This window comes from Macrobrachium rosenbergii, chromosome 19 (genome assembly GCF_040412425.1).
Source record: "Macrobrachium rosenbergii isolate ZJJX-2024 chromosome 19, ASM4041242v1, whole genome shotgun sequence".
Lineage (NCBI taxonomy): Eukaryota > Metazoa > Arthropoda > Malacostraca > Decapoda > Palaemonidae > Macrobrachium > Macrobrachium rosenbergii.
This window is the reverse complement of record NC_089759.1, coordinates 24,108,159-24,130,143: the sequence shown is the minus strand read 5'-3', so window position 1 is coordinate 24,130,143 and position 21,985 is coordinate 24,108,159. Positions and strand designations below refer to the sequence as shown.

The 21,985-nt window shown below is 37.3% G+C and overlaps 1 protein-coding gene across 3 annotated transcripts in view; it reads right to left on the bottom strand.

The window, feature by feature from the left end:
- LOC136848741 (uncharacterized) overlaps window positions 1–21,985 on the bottom strand; it is a 115,278-nt gene that overhangs the window by 38,091 nt on the left and 55,202 nt on the right. For all 3 annotated transcript variants that reach the window (XM_067121292.1, XM_067121291.1, XM_067121293.1), the window contains 3 exons: window positions 18,048–18,301; window positions 11,923–12,017; window positions 7,271–7,662 (listed from right to left, as the gene is read on the bottom strand). In XM_067121292.1, the coding sequence (XP_066977393.1) occupies window positions 7,271–7,662; window positions 11,923–12,017; window positions 18,048–18,301 (741 nt within the window). The remainder of the gene's footprint in view (window positions 1–7,270; window positions 7,663–11,922; window positions 12,018–18,047; window positions 18,302–21,985) is intronic.

Sequence of the window (21,985 nt, the reverse complement as noted above, 5' to 3'; positions counted from 1 at the left end):
GATGGACATGTATTGTTACACAGACGCGTAGGGCTAACGACACGTCCGCGGCCAACCTAATAAGAATGATGATCAGAGTCTCTCCTAGCAGATAGCGAATGAGAGATGATGCAATGACAAAGGGCGAGGCTGTAAGCCCGACCTATCCGGAGTAACTGCAAGTACGTATTCCCCATCACAGATGTGTCTCAAAACAAGACAACGAGAACTGAAGCGACTATTACAAACCCTCCTGGGAGAGCATGAGCAAGAATGATGGACAGACAAACGCCCATACGGATGTGAACCGACAGGACTTTTGGGATGATGGAGACTTTCAGCACGGACGTGTGAGCTACAACAAGAGATAACATCTCTTAAGGCAAAAGTGACCAAGAAGACAACAGTCAACGTTGGGTGAAACGTACAGGTACGTGTGGGATTTCCCATGTCATGGTATTTCTGGACAGGAGCTTCATCGTCTTTCCTATGAACTTGAACAGGATGATCAGGGGAAGACAAAACCACTAAAGAATTTCCCTTGGAGGAGATCTGTCTGGAAGGGCCTACCAAAGGCCTAGAGGCAACTGGAAGTGACTTCAACGTCAGAAATACACCTGTGAGCGGGAGAGACACGTACATGGTCGGAAGATGACAGAGAAGGAGAATCCGAGACGGTCTTAAGATTCTTCTTGCGAGGAGAAGGGACAAGGTCCTTAATCCTTCCTCTGACAGGAGAGGGCCGAGCAGACAAAGATGATGAAGACGACGAAGAAGACGAAGACGGAGACGGAAGCCTGCGACGTTTCCTCTTCACGACACGTCCATACCTTTCTGGGAAAACAATATCAACTCTGTCTACAACTGCTTGAATGAGAGAGTCTGGAGCCAGAGCGGGAGCAGCATTCGCCACCACGGTGTACACCGTTGACTGCAGGAGACGTCAAAGGAACTGAAGCTCTAGACAAAGGTGAGGGGAGAGCCGCAGATCTAGATACTGTCATTGTGTATGAGACTGGGATGTGAGAAGATGTAGCCACTGCCGATGTCAACCCACAATGTTGAACGGAGTAAACCGTTGATAAATGGGGCATCACAGGAACCAAAGCTCTAGGCATAGGAGGGGGTAGAGCTGCAGAGGTGGAAAATATCATGGCGGTCGACATAGGAACGCGAGAAGACATGAAGTGGGACAACAGGCCACACAAGGTTGGTAGCCATGAAAGGCCTAATGACGGCCAAATGTCCGACATCTTCTGCACATCAGCTCCTAAAACAGTAGAAATAGACGGCACTGCCTCCTCCCTCTCAGGGTGGGGGTGGGGGGCGGGCAGCTAAGATATTATCTCCCGACCCCTCTCCCGAAACTTTCAAGGGTGAAGACCTGGAAGAATGGGAAGAGGTAAAATCTTCCACATAAGATGAAGCAACTGGAGAATTTTGGACAAGGAAGAGGTGGAACAAGAAGAAACCTGAGAAGCTGCCATTGAAGGAGGAGAAAACCCTTCCCAAGATGGTGTCTCCAACTTCCTCATATGCTGCCTCTTCTTGGCAAAGACCCTCCACTGCTCAGAAGACCAAGAACGACACTCAGAACAAGGGTTAGTAACATTACAAGCATTAGCTCTGCATCTGCTTCAAGTTCAATGGGGGTCAAGAAAACGAGAGCAAGGATAGTTACCAACACCAGGACATTTTGAGACTTATAACTGGGTGGCTTAGATGAGTCTTGGGGTTGCATTTTCAAAGAAAACAAGCACAAACACAAAACATAGCACTATATCACAAAATAACCAATCAAACCCAGGAACACATGGGCAAAAGAGAAATAGAAAACACCGGCTTTGGTAGGAAGGGCAACAGCACGTCCTACTAGAAAGGCAGTAAGGAAGAAAACTGAATACCTCACGGCATCATGGGTAAGAGGTTGTCAGATGCCTCTTCTCTCATCCAACTAGCCGAAACCCATTGCCACCAATTCCTTGTTCCATAGTTTTATATGATTTTTATTGGTACCCAGCTGGTGCTGGAAGAATTTATCCTTACGTTAAGACCGCAGATTTGTTCCACATATGAACAAATTACAAGTTTCCTCATAAGCAGCCTCTGTAACCTCAGGGGCAGCTCTCCAGCATCACCAAGAAGGCTTGGAATAGAAGACTTAAGCACCTGCAACAAGTCTGATACCTGCAAGTAGCACAGATTCTAAAACCTTCAATCAACCTGGTGTTGCTTAGGAATATATTTCACAACTACAAGAAAGTTTTGATAAAATGAAGGATTTATATAATTCTAAGCATTCAACAGTCTGCACCCCATGATGTACGGGCCAAAACCTTGAAAATTTTTAGTGCTTCCAAACATTTTGTTTTCACTGACTATTTTAACTGACTATTTGCTATCAGGCTGCAGTCAAAAGCCAAAACTAAAAACCAAGCTTTCAGTACACATAAGATCCAATGTCCCTTAATGAATATATCAAGGTCCCACTGTACCCCACTTATGTGACAAATATTAATAATTGTTTTGCTTGCAGAGAACATAAATCGAATCCGATCTGTCTCCTTAACAATTTTACCTACTGCTAAATTCAAGCCTTCTCTACCTGAAAGAAATGAGCTGTGAAGGCATTAGTGAAACTTGGCAATTCTCCCCTTATTTCAACATCAAGTCGTGTTTTAAGAACTATACCTCTCCAATAGGGAAGACCCCAAACTAATTCTCAAAGAACAGGGCTCAATCAGAAATAGTAAACATGAATGAGGATAATTACACGAGTAGGGAAAGATTGTTTTGAGAATGTGGGACTAAGACCAGTCACCAATCATCTACATTTTCAAGAAACAAAATGATTAAATATTAAAGTCATAGATTACTAGTGAACCAGTCTTTGTCTAGGTGCTCTGAACTGGATTTTACAATTTGGCTGGACATGCTAGGGTAGAAAAACAACCTCACAGCCATTGACAAGTTCTCTGTTGCACCATGCAAGTAGCCCCACTTCCCACTTCTTCAACGGCTTAACACACTGCCTACATCAAAGGTCAAGGGAAGAATAACAATAAGAATGAAAGACATGAGTAGACATACTTTAACAGGAATGAGGGAAGTAGGAAGATAGATTGCTATAATTCTGGCAATTCTGGACATGCATCTACATACTGTAAAGATAGTAAAACCCACGTATTCGCGGTCTCACTATTCATGGACTCACAGATTTGCGGATTTCTCTGTGGAATGTATCTACCCATTATTCGCAGAAAATTTGCCCATTCGCGGTATTTTTTACTGAGAAATATTCACTAGTTATTGTATTTTCATATAATTTTCATGACTAAATGCACTTTTTGTGATAAAACTATTAAAATACTCAGGTATAAACATTTTTAGGGTTTTTCTTGTGTTTAAACTATCAAAACAGGCAGTTCTAAGTGTTTTTAGAGGGGTTTTAAGTATTCGCAGACTTTAGCTATTCGCGGGTGTGTGTGTGTGTGTGTGCACGGCACACATACCCTGCAAATACACGGGGGTTTACTGTAAGGCATATGAAAGCCAGACCATTTGTTAATGTGGGATTCTTGTGAAGAAATTATTTAGGAAAAATACATTAGTTAAAAAGTCTGTAACATAATAAGTCATTCCATTGTCAAGGAACTTGAAAGTCCATGGGAAGACATAATGGAATACTGTCTGAGGGTAAAGATAAGTTCGTCGTACTAGGACATCAGTACGTTACTACAAGCATAGTGATATACAGGGGTGGCAGTACGTATCTAATTCTGAGACAAACACTACCAGGTAATGTAGAAGGCCTAGTAAGAACAAGTAATACTTGATGGAACTCTTGCAAGATCTATCTGCCTAAGTCTGAGAAGCAAAGTAGTTTCCAGAACAGTACTACTGATTGGGACCTTAAGTTCATTTAGTGCCATGTATGATGTGCTGGTGGGTTTGACATCAAAATGGGATTAGATTTGATTGTGGAAATGATCTAGCCTCAAAAACATAACTCCTATTCTACGAGAAAATCCTTCTGATAACTCAGTGTTCATAGTGACAAAGTCAAGGTTAGACACTGAGGTCAACTTAGCCTTGAGCCTCCCTGACAGATGGGAACAGACAGCTAAGGGCAGTGATAAGAATAAGACAAGTGAATGTTCAGTCAGTACACACAATTGCAGGTGACTCAATCCCTATATAAAAAAAAATTTGCTAGTTAAGTCTCACAAAGAAGATACAAGTTAACTTGCATTTTTGGAGAACAAATTAAAGGAAGTGCTGAATGATGTCCATAAAAGGGCAGAGCAGTTCTTTAAAGGCAGAATTCTGTTCTGATCTGTTCCTCCAAGGATGGAATGTAAAGAAATAATTGAGCAAAGAGTTGTCCCCTAAAACATGCATTCAAAAGCACTTTATCATTATGAGCTCTTGATAATACTGGAGGCTACTCACGTATCAATCAAATCTTCATGAAAACCAACATCATAAACACCTTTCCATCAGCTTTCGATTTAACCTACTGGTTATTTACTGGGTGAATATATTTATCACAACAATTTTACTTGAGCTGTTTAGTCCATAGATATATGGAGAGCTAGTATGTTGCAAATGGAGTTTATGTATATATATAAATGATCTTGTGGATCATACCCAAACAATAGCAATGCCTCCCTTACCCCTTTTCACCCCAACTTCCTCGTGTAATGCATCACTAAGTTTGAAAGAATGAATATATAAGTAGCCAGGTAAGCAAAATCTTTACATACCATAACCAAATAGTAATAAATATCACTGCCATCAACAGTCAATCAAAGTATTTTATTTTCATGTGTTTATAAGGAAAGGTAAGTTCAATGTATGAGCAAACAGTATAATGGTTGCAATAAAAGGTGTAAGAAAGAAACTAATGAAAAATACATAAATGTATTCCTGCACCTGAATAGTCACGTGCTTGTAAAGAAGTTGCCATGTATATTTTAATTTTTACTGACAATCTGGGCACTCTCAACATTTGCCAAGTAAGCTCTTTAAGAGGTTAGACATATGAATTTTTTCCTTTCTCCTCTGTCCTTTGCTCTTTTCGACTGAGCTCTCATCATGTACAGGTCCTCACTCATCTCCTTCTTCCATAATTTCCTGGATCCCCCTTCATGTCTGCCCGTCATCTTCCATATATACTGCTTTTTAAACCCTGTTGCTGCAACCTGCTATTGCCAACAGTGATGTGATTAGTGTCCTGCTAACTGTATACCTAACTAATTTTCTACCTTTTATAATTGTACTTAGGTTCTTTATTTTCATTACTGTTATATCACATTGTGCTACTAAGTTATTATAATGCATTATTATAATAGAATGATGAAATATCCAAAGTGATATGTAGGTAATTATTCAAATACTGATTTATGCAGCATTTATTACTGATTCATTTCAGAATGATACCTCTCAAAGCATGGAGTAAAGAAATGCCATTTTTGTTGTTCAGTTTGAAAACCCTTATTACCAGCCTTGAACACATTCTCATGGCTAAAACTTTCATCAGGAAAAACCTCTCAAAAAATCAAACATAGACTTGGCATTCTGTAGAAAACGAGAATTTATTGTCTCCAATAACAGTTTCAGAGCACTATATGCCATGGAAATCCTAAAACTGTCAGTCTTGTGAATTTTTAAATTAATTATTTGTTATCTTGTGAATTTTTTAATTAATTATTTTTTTCAATCTGGTATACTCGAGACTAACTGGAGCAACATGGGTACAAACTTCAAGCGCTGTAATAGCATTTGAAAGCACTGAAGATTCAAGAAACTCTCTCAACTCTGTATCACCCAGAAAGTCAAGGAGTAATTGAAAGTTTTCATCAGAAGATCAGTTTCATGAAGTTTATGTCAAAGAAAACAAAAAATTATGTAAAAAAAACCTGCCGTTTGTAGTTTATACAACCCTATTCACACCAAACTGTGGTTTTAGTCCATCTCAACTTGTGTTTGCCTATAAGGTTAAACGCCGATCTGAATGAGGAACAGATGAAAGTAAAGTAAGGTAAGTGAAGAATTTGGTGCAAAAAATTTGTAAATTACAAGTGGGAGATATGGTTTTAGTTCTATATCAAAAGGAAGGTGTATCTTTACAGTACTGATTTAAAGAACCTCAAGCAATAGTAAACAAAAGAGGAGATTTGAATTGTCTATCTGAAAATGAAGGCATAAGCTAAAATGGTTGCATGTTATTCTCTTGAAAAGTATAAGAATAAGCAATGCCTGATGTAGCTGAAGTTTTTTTTTTTAGGAAGAATTTTGACTTGTTAATTTTCATTAAGAAATTCCTCTTTCAATGGGGGGAAGTAGATAGCTTTCCATCTAGCTATGAGATTAGCAGAAAGAGCAATCTAAAACAAGTACTTGCATTTTCATTTACCACAAACAAATTTGCTTTCAAGTGCCTTATACTGAAGTTCCTCCTCCTTTCCCTAACCCTACAAGTGGGTGGAGGCTTTTTTAACTGAGAGCAAATGTATTACTGAATAGGATAAAAGAGATTATGGGTTATACCTTCCTTAAAGCATCTCTTTCTTCGTTGAGGCAAGCAAAATCATCAGTCTTATTGAGTTCTTATTCTATGATATCTTCTTACCAATGGTATGGCAATGAAATTTCCCATATTTTCACAGAGCAAAATATTATAAATTCAAGAGTTTATGGCCAAGAGATGAGGACCGGACCATTAACTACCTCTTGCCAAGCATGTGGTAAAGATTCTAGGGCAAAATGCTTAATGTTTTTTTAGAGCAATTCAAAACATTTACAACCAAACAGATAAATAAGATATCATCTACAAAGAAGAAAAATTCATCTAATGGCAAAATGAAATCACAGTGCTGTCATTAGGAAGTTAGCTATACACTTACTTTTAACTTGCTTGAGCATATTTAACTGATGTATAAAAACTATAAATCCTGCTCTAGTCTAAATCTGCCAATGTAATTAAATTTACAGATGAAAAGGACTATCTTTTTTGTGCATTAAATCACAATACAGCAAAAATTACACTTAAAACCCTCAGCCTTTATGAGGAACACTGTCCTCATCAATGAGGACAATAGCCCTCGTAGAGCTTAAGGGTTTTAAGAGTTCTCTTAATAATGTATCAATATTTAAAACTTAACAAAGGGGTCTTATTCATCCACATTTTCATTTGTATCTGTTCTTCATAGCCTTCATAATAAAGGTTATTAATTTCACATATAAACTATCATTTACCTAGACAAATGCAATGCTAACCAAATGTTACCTTAGGATGAGACCTTGGTGGTGTTTTTTGTTTTTCTTGCTTAGCCAGCGGAGATATGGTTGACGATATTGGATGTGAGTAGTCTACACCAGGACTAACATACAACTGGGAAGATGTAGGAGGATTACTTCCATTCACATAATGGGTTGCTGAGGTACTGTAAGAGGATCCAGCACCAGACAACATAAGTGGTACCTGACCACCTATTGATGGAATATAAACAGCTCTAGGTCCTACTTGAGGCATGTGTTGGACATTTGAATTTGTCTGTTGTGGGCGAACAAAAATTAAGCGTGGACCCCCAACAGAAGGAGCTGGAATCTGTACTATTTGTCCTCCAGGGCCCACTCCCAACACAGGATTTTGCGAATTTGGAATATTTGGGTTGAGCACTGAAATGTAGTACAAATGGTTATTAGTATTAAACCTTGGACAAAATAATACAGCCATGAATAAAACATAGAAAGAAACTCATTTCTAACAGACTGAATGAATGATTACACGTTATCTGACACCAAATCTGCAATGGTTAATGAAACCAATATTGGATAAAAGGTTACATGATTCAATGTGATATAGTCTTAAAATAAAAACAAACGTATTTTGGATCTTTTGCAAACGGCCAGCTTCTGAAATATACTTTACAAAGTCTAAGGCACATTACACTGCTTCTTTGACGATTAAGATAAAAATGTGCCTGCCACCCTTGTCTCAATCCTCAAAGACAAGTCAGTTCTACAGTTATAAAACTGACATTCAGTTTTTTCTTTCTTTCTTAAAATCTTCAGCTAAAAACCCTTATGGACAGAGTCAACAGACTATAAACCCCAGAGGGCTCCAAAGGGGATATCTGCCTGCAGAGAGAGACAGGTTAAAGGAAAAGTTGGTAAACAAATAAATATAGGAGAATAGAAAATAAAACTGACACATCTGAATTCAAGAGACATCACCAGAGGGTTGAAATAGATTTACTCCTCACTCAAACTTTGGAGATCAAAAGATTCCACAACTGCAATAGCCAAGCTATTCCACATTTTAGTCAAGATAAAACTCCTTGCAAACTGAGTAGCATTAAACCTGATACTAGAAAAGGATACACTGCTTACAGCAGCAGCCTGCCTAATGTTGAGAGCAAAAACAGCTAGGTCAGGTAATGAAGAGTGCAGAGGGTGTTTATCCCTGGAGCCATCACAATATCTGGCATCCATATGTCATTAAAAATTGTGTTGGAAAGGTCTGGCCTATTCATCATATGGCAAAAGGGGCTGCCTCCCATCTTCTGAGCATGCTACTATGCTTGCAAGATATTATTCTCAAAATTTCTCTCATTTTATCAGAGCTGCCTCTATTCTACTGTTCTTGCCAGACATCTCCAATAAAACCTTCGATCCCTAGCAAGAAGTCATTACACAAAATGTGTGTAAATTCAATGAAGTAGCCCAACAAAAAATTATTTGTTTTCCTATATACTTGATTACTTGTACATTCTTTAAAAACAACCAATTTGTGAAATTAGAGAGTTAAAAATAAAATTATTAAAATGTTTTTCGTCCAAAATTGCTATTTTTATAAAAACAGTTAAAAAGCCACACAGTCCAGGTGCAAAAATAGATGGTAAAATGGGAAGTACAATAAAATTCAAAGCTAAATGCTCAGTCAAAGGATAACATTGGATTTGGAGCTGTTTGTGAATATACCAGCTGAATTACAATTTTCCTCAGTGTGTTCCATTCTAAAATAACTTTCTCAGTGCTACAAAGTACCTACAGAATGAGATATCTAGTAATTTCCATGAGGAATTGCTGGCATCTGGAATGGAAGCACCTAATTTCTGGCTATATCAGGATTCTGAAACCTATACCATTAATGAATCATGGGAAACTGGTGTGACAGTCTAAGATCTGGCAAGTATCTGAAAGCTCTGGTTGATCTAATGTCAGTATAGTGGACAGCACCTACAGTCTTTTAAATACTTTAAAGTGGCTGATGAATATATTTTGCAACTATAGCTCAGTTCTGACAGTAACTACATGCCCGAGGGCCCTAATAAGGAAAGCATAACTGTATAGAGGAGAATATTCGAGGATATCTGAAAGTAAAGAATAAACCATGAGAGGGAAATAAAAAAATAAATATAACATCATAGAAGATAAATAACAAAGTAAACATAAACAAGAAAAATAACACATAAACCATGAAGTGAGACATATGTCAGCCTTCTAAACAACAAAGCATTTGCATCAGGTTTGTGCTTCTAAAGTTCCTCAGACTCTTCTATAGGACTGGGATGATCATTCCACAATTTGGTACCAATAGAATAAAAGTTCTGGAAACTGACAGGCAATTCTGTTAGAATTAACTGCACATCCAGTACTACGTGATAGATGGTACAGCCTTGGAAGGTCCAAATTCTAACAATTTAAGATGAGCCAATTGCTCTAGAACAAACATCAAAAACTAAAAGAATTGACATATTCCCTTAGCAAAGAGATGTTTCCAAAAATCTTGAAAAACTTGTCAGTACACCAGTATTTTTGGACAATTAAAGAGATATAATATTTGTTCCTCAAAAGTGAATTTGTAAACAAATTATGGAATGGTTTTCCTAACCCTGTAATTGAATTGTTTGAGCTTAAGAAGTTTAAAACTGTTGCCCATGCTTTTTTTTTGTTTTGTTTAGCAGCCCTTTTGAGTCTCACTTCATAGTTTATTCTTTATTTGTCTTAATTATTTTACTTTGTAATTTACCTTACTATTGTTATTTATCCTGTTCGTTACTTCTGTTTCATAGTTTAGTTTTTAATTCTCAGTTTTCTTTTCTAAACTGCGCTGCTTTCCCTGTTCAGGCCTCTGGGTTTGAACCACTCTGCTTTTCCATCTAGGGTTGTAGCTTGGCTTGTAATTAATAATAATAATAATAATAATAATAATAATAATAATAATAATAATAATAATAATACATTGCACAGGAGTAGTGGAGTGGACAAAGGCTGAACTTTAAAGCATAGACCAGAAAATTAGGAAATACAAGACAATACACAAAGCACTACATCCAAGAGCAAATACAAACAGACTATACACAACACAAAAGGAAGGAGGGAGAGGTCTACTAAGCATAGAGGACTGCGTCAGCATTGAGAGCAGAGCACTGGGCAATACCTGAAAACCTGTGAAGATGAGTGGCTAAGGAGTGCATGGAAAGAAGGACTGATAAAGTAGATGAAGACCCAGAAATATACAGAGACAGGAGAATGAAAAACCAGAACTGAGGAATGGCACAGCAAACGAAAGCACAGACAGTATGAAACAGACTAAAGAACTGGTCAAAAATGAAACATGGCAATGGCTGCAGAGGGGAGAACACTCCCCAAGAAGGAAATAGAAGGAATGCTAACAGCAGCACAAGATCAGGCCCTAAGAACCAGTTATGTCCAAAGAACAATACAGCAGATGGAAATAACACCTCATCCTTATGCAGGAAGTGCAATATGAAAAAGAGACCATCAACCCTTACACAGAACTAGTACAAAAAGAGGCATGATTCAGTGACAAAAGCCCTCCACTGGAGCCTGTTAAAAAAATCCCAGCCAGTTTGCAGTAATAAGTGGTATGAACACCAACCTGAGGGAGTGATAGAAAATCTGGCAAAGATCCTCTGGGACTATGGTATCAGAACAGATATGGTGATACATACCAATAGACCAGACTTGACTCTGATTGACAAAATCAAGAAGAAAGAATCACTCAATGATGTCGCAATACCATGGGACACCAGAGTAGATGAGAAAGAAAGAGGAAAAAATTGATAAGTATCAAGACTTGAAAACAGAAATAAGAAGGATATGGGATATATCTGTGGAAATTGTACCCACAATCACAATAAAATCTGAAGAGAGAGAGAGAGAGAGAGAGAGAGAGAGAGAGAGAGAGAGAGAGAGAGAGAGAGAGAGAGAGAGAGAGAGAGAGAGAGAGAGAGAGAGAGAGAGAGAGAGAGCGCGCTAGCTTGCTTGCTTGCTTCTGCTCTCAATCACAATAGATCTTAAGAGAGAGAGAGCTAGCTTGCTTGCTTGCTTCTGCTCTCAATCACAATAGATCTTAACTGCAGATATTTTACAAAATGAGTTTTGAACTGAAATAATTATTTTGAAACCACTTTCACTCCATTTGTAAAATATTTTTTCAATTTGGTAGCAAAATTTGCTGGATGTTTAATTTTCTGACTCTTTACAGAGACTGTTCGGTTATTATTGCAGTTCTGTTACCATTGTTACTATTATTATAAACTACAGCGTCATGTTATTACTCCATGTGTGTATTTCAGTTTTCATAATTATTTTGTCTTGCTTTGAAAAATGGGTTAATATAACAGGAATCTGTAAATGAGTATCAAGATGCATTTCATAATTCTGAGCTTACCTCACATATAAGAAATTCTGAATCCTAGAGACTTATGTTACAAGAATGGATTGTACTGCGCATAATTTACTTATAAATTAAAGGTTAAATATCCATTAAATAATATAGAGGAAAGAAGAGCAAAATTATAAAAGAATTATATGGACAGCAGAAGAATAACAGATGATTAATGGCAAACACAAGAAGAGTTACAAAGAAAATTTAAAAAATATTACACAGTAGCTGGATAAAATTACCTGGATTACTTGCTGCTTGATGCTGACCATATGAAAGCGTACTGGTGGTCGAAGAGTGACTTGGGAAGGAACTGGATATCACACCAGTCTGTTTACTGGGGAAAAAAAATAGATAAAATATATATATATATATATATATATATATATATATATATATATATATATATATATATATATAACACATATATATATATAATGGCAGGCTCGGTTAACAGCGATCCAGTTTTACAGGGCTTGTCTAGCGACGAAAATCGCCAATTTTTGGTGGCGAAAATCGCAGATTTCCGCTTAATGGTGCCGATAATTGGGTACAGGCACTGTTACATACCTAACAGAGGCGCCAATAACCGAAAATGGTGCTGATAAGCCCGAAAATCGCCGAAAAAGTGCTGAAATTGCTGATATTCGGTTAGCAGCGATTTTTAGTTATCATCACACCCTCAGAACGGAACCCCCATCGATAAACGGGGACTGCCTGTATATATATATATATATTATATATATATATATATTACATATATATATATACTGTATATGTATATACAAAATTACTATTAACAATTCTCAGCCATTGGGCCTGTGCAACTTCTATCTGTTCCAGACCCTGAGATGTGATAAGCAACATTTTACATTATATACCATGTGTGAAGTTACTATTCCTACTATGATGCTCATTCTGGTGTTATTTTAACCAGAATAGCTGTACTTTACAGTGGTGTTAAAAAAAAAAAAGGAAGTAAAACATCGGAAGTAAAAAATGTCGAAAATTGCAGAGAAAGGTACACCAGTAAGTTAAAAGTGATCCAAAATGTCAATATCATATAGCATATTTATAATACTGTTACTTCCTTACTCAGTATAAAGGATACAAGGTTGTTCTTTCAGCAGCCATACAACAACCAGCACTGAAGATACTGAAGAATCATTTACTGATCTTTAAACGCATATTTTCAAAATTACTATACTAAGCATAAGAGATATCTCGTGATAGACCAAAATAAGTATAATTTGTGTGAGATAACTTGTTAATGACCATAAAAAGGTCTCAAATTTAGTTTCTAAAAATCACATTTTACATAAAATAATCAAACTTTATGTTGAAATTGAGAAGTATAGTGTCTAAAGAAATTATGTTTTCAATTAATTAAATAAAATAACTGGGATCTTTTTTGACACATCGTGTTAGAAAATAAGTCCTTTAAGGGATTAAAGTAGAAACTATAGCTATGTAATTACTTGCTAAGTTTTCATATATAAAAATGTACCGTTTCTTGGACGGATCTTAAATTCCTCTCACTTTCAGTTCTAATTTAGCTTCTTTTACAGACATTCCAGTTCTTTCTTGTAATATATTTAACTCTGTATTGTATATATAGTACATACATTCTTTGGACCTTGCATGATGGTCTTGCCTACAGTTTATACACTTTGGTTCACTGCATTTCCGTTGTTTCGCATGTTCTTCAGATCCACAATACATGCACACAAGTTCATTTCAACAATATTTTTTCTCATGTCCATATTTACTACAATTTTGACACTGTAGCGGCTTTGGGACATCAAGGTCTTACTTCTCTGGTTTGGCCTAAAATCTTTATTTTCCGAGGTAGATCTTGACCTTCAAATTTAAATTTGCAATTTTTAATATCTGTTTATTCATCTGTTTACTTGGCAGATCATACAGCTCACAATCCTGTACTTTTGGGAATCTCTTTTTAAGTGAGTCTAAGAGTATAATCTTTTCAACTCATTCGTTGTTGTTCTCAGGAAGTACAATGGTACCCTAAATACTGTTCACAGTATCATGTTTTTTATTTTTATATTTATGTTATCTGTATTTCTTATTGATAAATAATCTTCGACTGACTTGTTTTTTCTTTTATCTGTCTAAATGACATTTCAGTCATAGAATGTCTGCTCAATAAATAATTTTCCAACTGGAGTGCTGATATTTTTTGGTTGGTTTCTAAGGTTAGAAACCCTGACCAACTTCCACTCCCAAAGAGCTAGTCAAATTGAGTCAAGGTTGGGTCAAGACGATATTTAAATTTTTTTTTTTTTTTTTTTGCTCTGTACTGAAGCATAGGGTTCCAGTGTAATTACACTTGGTTTTTTTTTTTTAGATTTTTCTAAACAAAGGATGGCAGAAGAGGTTTCAGTGATCGTCAATTGTGCCGAGTTGCTACCATCAAAGGGCCCAGGGGTACTTGAATATTTATAACTACCACTCATAAAGATTGAAGTAAAATAAAAAAAAAGAAATAAACCTGAAAACCTTAAAAAGATATCATCAGCTTTTCATGGAGTTTATTCTTCCACCAATGGCACAAGTGAGAACCGGCTCCCAAATGTTTGCACCCCTACCCTAAGCCATAGGGGATGGCACAACATGATTAGTGAGGCCAAGTGTAAGGCAAACCCGCTTGTTAGAACCATAGGTATTACGAGAATAGAGTCATCCCCACCCTAGTCATATTATGAGCACACAGGCTAGAATGCCTGAGAGTCCTATCCCCAGAACCTGACCCCCCTAGAATCCCTGGTCCAGCCTTTGAGATATCAATCTCATATCTCTCAGGTCCAAACATTATCGGGCAGTTGATGGTCCTACCACAGTTCCCACTATTTAGCTTCAGATATAAACCCAATCCTAGCTATGATATCTTTTCCTATTTACCATGTCCAATAAATTTTAACAAAAATGGAAAATTCCACAAAAATTAATCCAAAGAAATATATAATTATATATGAAACTCTTGGACTCAAACCCAGGAACAAATTCCTAGGGTTCAAGAACCCCCTCACCACGTCAAGGTGGTCCCACATCAAGGGGGGGAACTTGCTTGACTGAGGATGTATTGGTATTAGAAAAATGTCTTCTGCACGTCCACCAAAACATCTGATCGTTCTTTTGGAAAGTCACTAAAACCATGCTGGAAAAACCAAAAAGCAAGGGTCAGACATGTAAAGTCATTCAGTCTCGAGGTGTCCAACACTGGGCACCAGTCTCCCGTTGCTTATGAAACTATGAAAAAGTCAGAGGTAAAATCCCAGTGAATTACCGTCTGATCCATTTCATTCTCTCCAACTTACAACCTCCTACTAAAGAATAAGAAGCTTCTGTTGGAGAAGACAAAGGAACAGCTATAGGAGACTAAACCAGTAGAGGGTAACCTAAAATGAATCATAACTCTTTTTCACTGCCTCCACCACTTAAATTTCTGCTTCTAAGTCCCTCCATGCATGGCAGGAGGCCTGCAATTGGCCACCTACCACAACCTGAGGGTTGAACTGATCCCCAAAAGGTATAAAATAAGACTTGTACCAATATAACCTCCCTTATCACATTAATCTGTGCAGCATAAGCCTTTACTATAGATAAGAGCATACATGTTTTCATTTCTTCCAAAATGAGTTAGTGTACGCATATGAACATTAGCCTGCAGCGCCAGAAATGGGTTTGACTGCACAAGTTAAAAACTAACACTCTTCCTTGCTAACTCCGGTGCCAAAAACACTTAAAACTGGCTTCACAAACTCCCTAAGCTAGTGACAAAAACACATCAAACTGACGCAGAGAAGAGGCAATAATACAGAGCATAAATTTGATAAAAGATAAAAACTTCAACAACCTAAACTGAGACTCCGTTTCATCATGTCCAAAGCACTTGTCAGTCTCGAGTTTGTCACTTCACAGGAATGAGATAAAGAAAACCGTATCTTTGACTAAAGATGGTTTAAGCGCCGATTAAGCACCAGTATCACAAGAGGCGGTGCTCTGCAACTTCATAAAAAACCAAAAGGACTTAAAGGGAGCTTTGTGTGCCAGAGTAGGAGAAAACTCATGACACATGCTCTAACTGAAGGAGAAAGCTTGGGTTCTCTTTCTCCAAACACTTAAAGGGTGCCAAAATACTTGATGACAACCAAGACCTATTCTTTATGTGGTTTCTTTCCTCAACTAAATGAGGATACAGCAAAGTGCAACACTCCAGCAAATGCCAATCAAACTGAAGGAGATCCACTGATTCAAACTCTTCTTCCGTCAGAGGGCGACAGTGGGAAACAGGAGGCGACAGCTTGGCAACATGAGGCGACAGCTTGGCAACATGAGGCGACAGCAGCCAAGTACCTGCATCGCATCCATGACTTGATGAAAGGGAGACAGGGAAACGCAGTCTGAAGCAATTCACCTTCGTCCACATTTGTCAACTCAGCAAAAAAAAAAAAAAAAAAAAAAAAAGTCCAAGAAAATGGGAAATGTTGGGAGGCAAGGGGAAGACGAGTTGTGACTCTCCCACCCGGTCCAAAAGCAAGTCAACAGACCTGAGAGCACTACTATATGACACATCCTTAGAAAGCTAAGTAGCTAGAAAAACATCTAGCTTGGAACAACAGTAGACAATGAAGAAAAGCAATTTGATAGAGAAAAAGGAATAGGCTTGCAGACAAGGATTTAGAATGAGTTAAAGATGAAGATATTGGTTAAACAATCGACTGAATCAACATAACATCAGAGTAAGTACAACTCACTACAGACGCATTTTTATTAATAAAACTGTCTATGCCTATATAATTAGTACTATCGGTGCTAACAACCTCATAATAAGTGCAGATGACAGTAAAAGTTGCATACATAGCACGACTATCGCTTACCCAAACGATCTTTTGGCTAGCGCATTACAGGAGACTCAGAGCGTGAAAAAACAAGGGGCAGGTGAAGGAAGGCACAGAACCACATTGCCCCTAGAACCGACCTGGTTCCCTGGCAGCGGACTCTTCCAACTGTTGCAGGAAGAGTCCTAGGCTTGGGCTAGGCAGGCTCGGGCACCAACACCTTACCTCTTATAAAGGAACACAAAAGTGATCACACACTATGGGGGGGGGAACCCAGATCGGTTCCATAACCAACGCTGACAAAGTTAAGTATACCTTAGTTTAACCAGACCACTGAGCTGATTAACAGCTCTCCTAGGGCTGGCCCAAAGGATTAGACTTATTTTACGTGGCTAAGAACCAACTGGTTACCTAGCAACAGGACCTACAGCTTATTGTGGAATGCGAACCACATTATACTGAGAAATGAATTTCTATCACCAGAAATAAATTCCTCTAATTCTTCATTGGCTGGCCGAGACTCGAACTCAGGTCTAGCAGAGTGCTAGCCGAGAACTCTATCGACTCATCAAACGAGGAACTTAACCTTGTGCTAAACCAAAATAAGGTTTAGGCTACGTCCTGTTCTAAATTTTCAATACGCTTTTTCTGAACCAAAAGGGGAGCGGAAGGTGGAGCTTAAGAGGATGTCTCAGTACTAACTAAAGCATTAGCAAAGGAAAAGCCTAGACTGAGTATGGATAACCACAGATGAAGGTTGATAACCTAACCTAACTCATTGCTTTCACAATCTATCTGCTTCCCTTCTCTTCCTATACTAATGAACTTCAGCAGAAAGTCTATTCTCAAGATCACACTTAATACCACTGCAGCTGGCACATACAGTTTGTAACTCCTAAAAATTCAACATCCTTTTAATGCAGTAATCATTCCTACAGAACCTGACGTTCTTAGCCTTGATTCCAGTGGAGGCACCCTAGGAAAAATAAATGCACAGTACCATGATAGCAGCAAACAGCCATGAAGTATCAACAAGTGCCTATCCACAATGGTGGGCAAGGAGAATTCGGACAAAAGCTAAAACATTTGAAACAAACCTGGTGGAGAACATGTGTACTAGACAGTTATCCGGGCTGCCATTCGATCTCTTGTTTGAATGCCGACTCACCTATCATCGCAGAGATATAAGCTATCTTTAACAGTAGGTAAGATTCATCCTAAATAAATATTTTTCTTTGTGCACTTGAAAGTTCTGGATTACCTTGGAAAAACTGAGAATTCACTACATATCTGACATTTCAATTCTAGTCAATTGAATTTAAACTCTACCTGGAGCAGGTGAGACACCATTTTATAACTAAACATTCTCCTAGATCAGAATTAATTTTTCCTAAATTTATGCCATATAGAGTACACATGCTACAATACACAGCATAAGGCTAAGACAATGGTCTGCTACGAACACTCAGCTATCACATTACTTGAAAATTAATATTAGATAACCATACCCTTCATCCTTATTTCCGAGGTCTTCTAAATTTCCATTTACTTCATGCACAGGCGATGAAGGAGGAGTGGGAAGTGAAAATTTTCGTTTGAAGTTTACTCTTACATAACCTGATGGAAGATTACTGGGTGACTCATTCATTTCATCTCCAGTTTCTGATTCAGATGATGTGGGATCTTGAACTAACAGTTCATGTGGAGTTGGAGGTGTATATTTCAAGTTATCAGCATTTTCTTTGTTTTCCTTATAACAATTCTGTAAAAATAAAAAGTTATGGTTAAAGCCATACTTTAACAGTTATTTAACTGAAAACCTGAACACTAATATAGATCTCTCAAATACCACTCAATCCTAATTTTGATTAATCAATTCTAATAAAATGAACACCAGATACTGGTGCACATTTCTAATTTTCCAATGTATCTATGCTAAAATATAATTAAGTGTAGAAGCAAATTTAAATAGATCATTAAGCATTTACTTAGCTACGGACCATTTACAGGATGATGAAAACAATGTGGAATATGGGGTCAAAATTACAGAATTATGATTCTGGTATTAACTTTACTAACAAATAATCACCAACATCTTTAAAACTGTAAATTAACATTTTATAACATTAAATAACGGGATAGCAAAAATTATTAAAAACTTCTCAGTAAAGATGAACTACTCCCTTACGGGAAGGAAAGGAAAAAAATAGAAGAAAGGATGTATTACTATGTAAAGAAAATCTGACCATTAATTGACAAAAAGTCTAACAAGTTTTTTAACATAATGACTGATTTTGTTAGCAAAGAGCTCACAGATATGAACACACCACCTGAACATGATAAAAGCGAAATATATTTTTTTGAAAAATCAATCCATCAATCACCACTCATCTCCCTGCACCACCCAGGAGGGCACAGGGCCTTCATGTATTCTTGGCAAAAGTGTCAACTGAGGGCCATACCTAACAGCAACTTTTGGAAAAGAATGTTTTGCCCAAGAAAAATTAACATCACTCTGTTGGAACCACCATCTAGAGTACACGAAAACACCATCTGACTCTACTAACTCAAGTCAACAACTTATTTTTAATAACTAAGAGTTCATCTGTGTGCCAGTAAGGTTCAGTAAATAACAACTCTTAAAAATACATAAAACAAAAACAAAATTGAAGATGCCACAGCTTTCAGGCCAAGGTCTGAGATTATGAAATTTAGGTCTAGAAGACCAAGCGCCGGAACCCATCTGGATTATTCAGCGCAACAATGAACATGAAATATATAAATTAATGATGTGATTGATAATGAAAAGGTGAATGATAACATACTGTACTAGGAAAATTCAGTCTTAAAATATGAAAGTAAAAAATAAAGAATATTAGATAAAAACCATATAAAATAAGTATATATAAAAAATTTATACTTAAAATATATACTTAATATATAAAATAAATATGACAAATCTTTAATAAGTACACTAAATTATAACTCGTTGAAAAGATCAGATTCTCTCAGATAACTCATAAGGTTATCTACCTCAACATCATCATTCAAATTTTCTAAAACAGTCTTCCCTGCTAATAAGTACTTTGTCCTAAGGCGACTAAATCTAGGACAGTGAACCAGCATGTGTTCAATGGATAGCTGACCACCACAGTGAGCACAAATTGGGGTACTGGCTCCCTCTAAAATATAACTATGGGTGAAGTGGGTATGGCCAATCCTAAGCCGTGTTAGGATGATCTCGAATCTTCTGTTATGATTAAAACCCGAACTCCAAAAATCAATACTTTTTCTAATATTTCTGTACTTCCTATTTGTGGATAAAATGGGGGAAGTCCACCTCTGCTGCCATTTTTTTTTTTTTATGAATGTATCTTCTAATAACTGGACACATATCCAAATGTGGCATCTTACTAGTTAAGGAATCACATCTTGCAGCATCATTTGCTTTACTATCAGCCAGTTCATTCCCTTCAAGACCAGTGTGCCCAAGATTCCAACAAAACTTAACTGATTTGTGGCAAACCGAAAGATAAAAAAGTCATTCCCGAGCCTTTTGAATTAAGGGACGGGGAGGATTAAACTTCTTTACGGCTTCTAAAACACTCCTTGAGTCACTATATATTACTGTGGATTTAAATTTCTTATCAGATGCAAGATTTAAAGCATCAACTATGGCTGTTGCTTCAGCAGTGAAAATGGATGAGTAGTCAAGTAACTTTTTTATATATGATTCCCCCTCACACACCACTGCACATCCCACTCCATCTTCTGATTTTGATCCATCAGCATAGATTTTCCTGTCACTTATATGCCTTTCATCATGCTCCAAAAACTTGTTTCTGACTTCTTCTGGACGACCTTTCTTCTCTATCTCTAACTCAGACATCTATTGCTGGAATAAACCAGGGAGGGATAGTAGGATGTTTAACTTGTAGGACCTTCTGCGTTTTTATACTTTCACCCTCCAGTTCACCCAGCTGTCTGATTTGAAATGGTATTGAAGACCTAGATCCAAAAAGCCTTGAGTCACAATGTTGTAAGATCTCAAAAGAAGGATTCTCCTTTGAGCTTCTCAGCTGCATAGTGTATCTCAGACCTAGCTCATGCCTTCCTAAGTCCAGTGGTAGCTGATGGGAGTCTACATAAATACTTCAATGGGTGAAGTTCTAAAAGCGCCAGTGCAGATCCTTAGCCTCATATTATGCACAATGTCCAATCCCTAAGTTTAGTCTTTGAAGCAGATGAGTATACTTGGCAGCCATAGTTTAACTTACACAAACATACTGCATCATAAAGCCTTAACAACGATTTCTTATCAGCACCCCTATTAAAATTAGATACTACTTTCAAAATATTTAGTGATCTCTTCACTTTCACTTTTAACTGGTCGATAAGATTATTCCAGGTGAGCCTGTCATCAAAGACCATTCCTAAAAATTTTACTTCAGTACAGTAAGGTAAAATAATCCCATTTAAGATAAGAGTTTGAATGGTTTCCTTAGTTCGGCGCCTACAGAACCGAACAGCAACAGTTTTTGATTCGGAGAATAGAAATCCTTGCTCATCAGCCCACTTGCTTACTTTATCGATGGCTCTTTGCATGAACCTGCATCATATTCTGTGCAGTAAAGAGCCAAATCATCTACAAATAAAGAGCCTTTTACTAGTGATGATATCTTTTCTAATACTTCATTAATGGCAACAGCAAAGAGGGTGACACTAAGGATGCTACCCTGAGGAACTCCCTCTTCTTGTAAGAAAGGTCACAATGCATGATTCCCAACTCTTACCTTTATATATCTTTCTGATAAAAACAAATTTATAAATCCGATCATTTTCCCTTTAATGTCCATCTTATACAACTTTTTTATAATACCAAAATGCCATGTGGTGTCATATACCTTTTCCAAATCAAAGATAACTCCTATTGTTCGGCTGTTTAGCAAAACCTTGTATCTGCTTTGAAAGCCTGAGCAAGGGATCGAAAGTAGATCTCGTTTTCCTAAAGCCATACTGGAATAAAGAGAGAGCAATTTATTTGTTTCTAAGTGCCATACAAGTCTGGTGTTAATCATCTTTTCCATCAGCTTACAAAGACAACTGGTGAGAGCTATTGGTCTGTAGCTGCTGGGTAAAGCAGGATCCTTGTTTGGTTTCTTCATAGGGAGGATTAATGATAATTTCCAGCTCTTAGGAATAATACAAGTTTTCCAGATTTTACTTATTATATCTAAAAGAAATTTCTTTAACTTTTCTGGGAGATGTTTCAGCATTTCATACAGTATTTTATCTTCACCAGGGGCTGATGGATTGGTATTCTGCAAGGCATCTTTGAGTTTCTGCAGTGTAAATTTTGCATTATATGATTCAAAATTATTTTCACTTAAATCAAGAGAAATCTGAGCATTTCTAATGTCTTGGAATTCTCGAAAAAAGTTCTCAC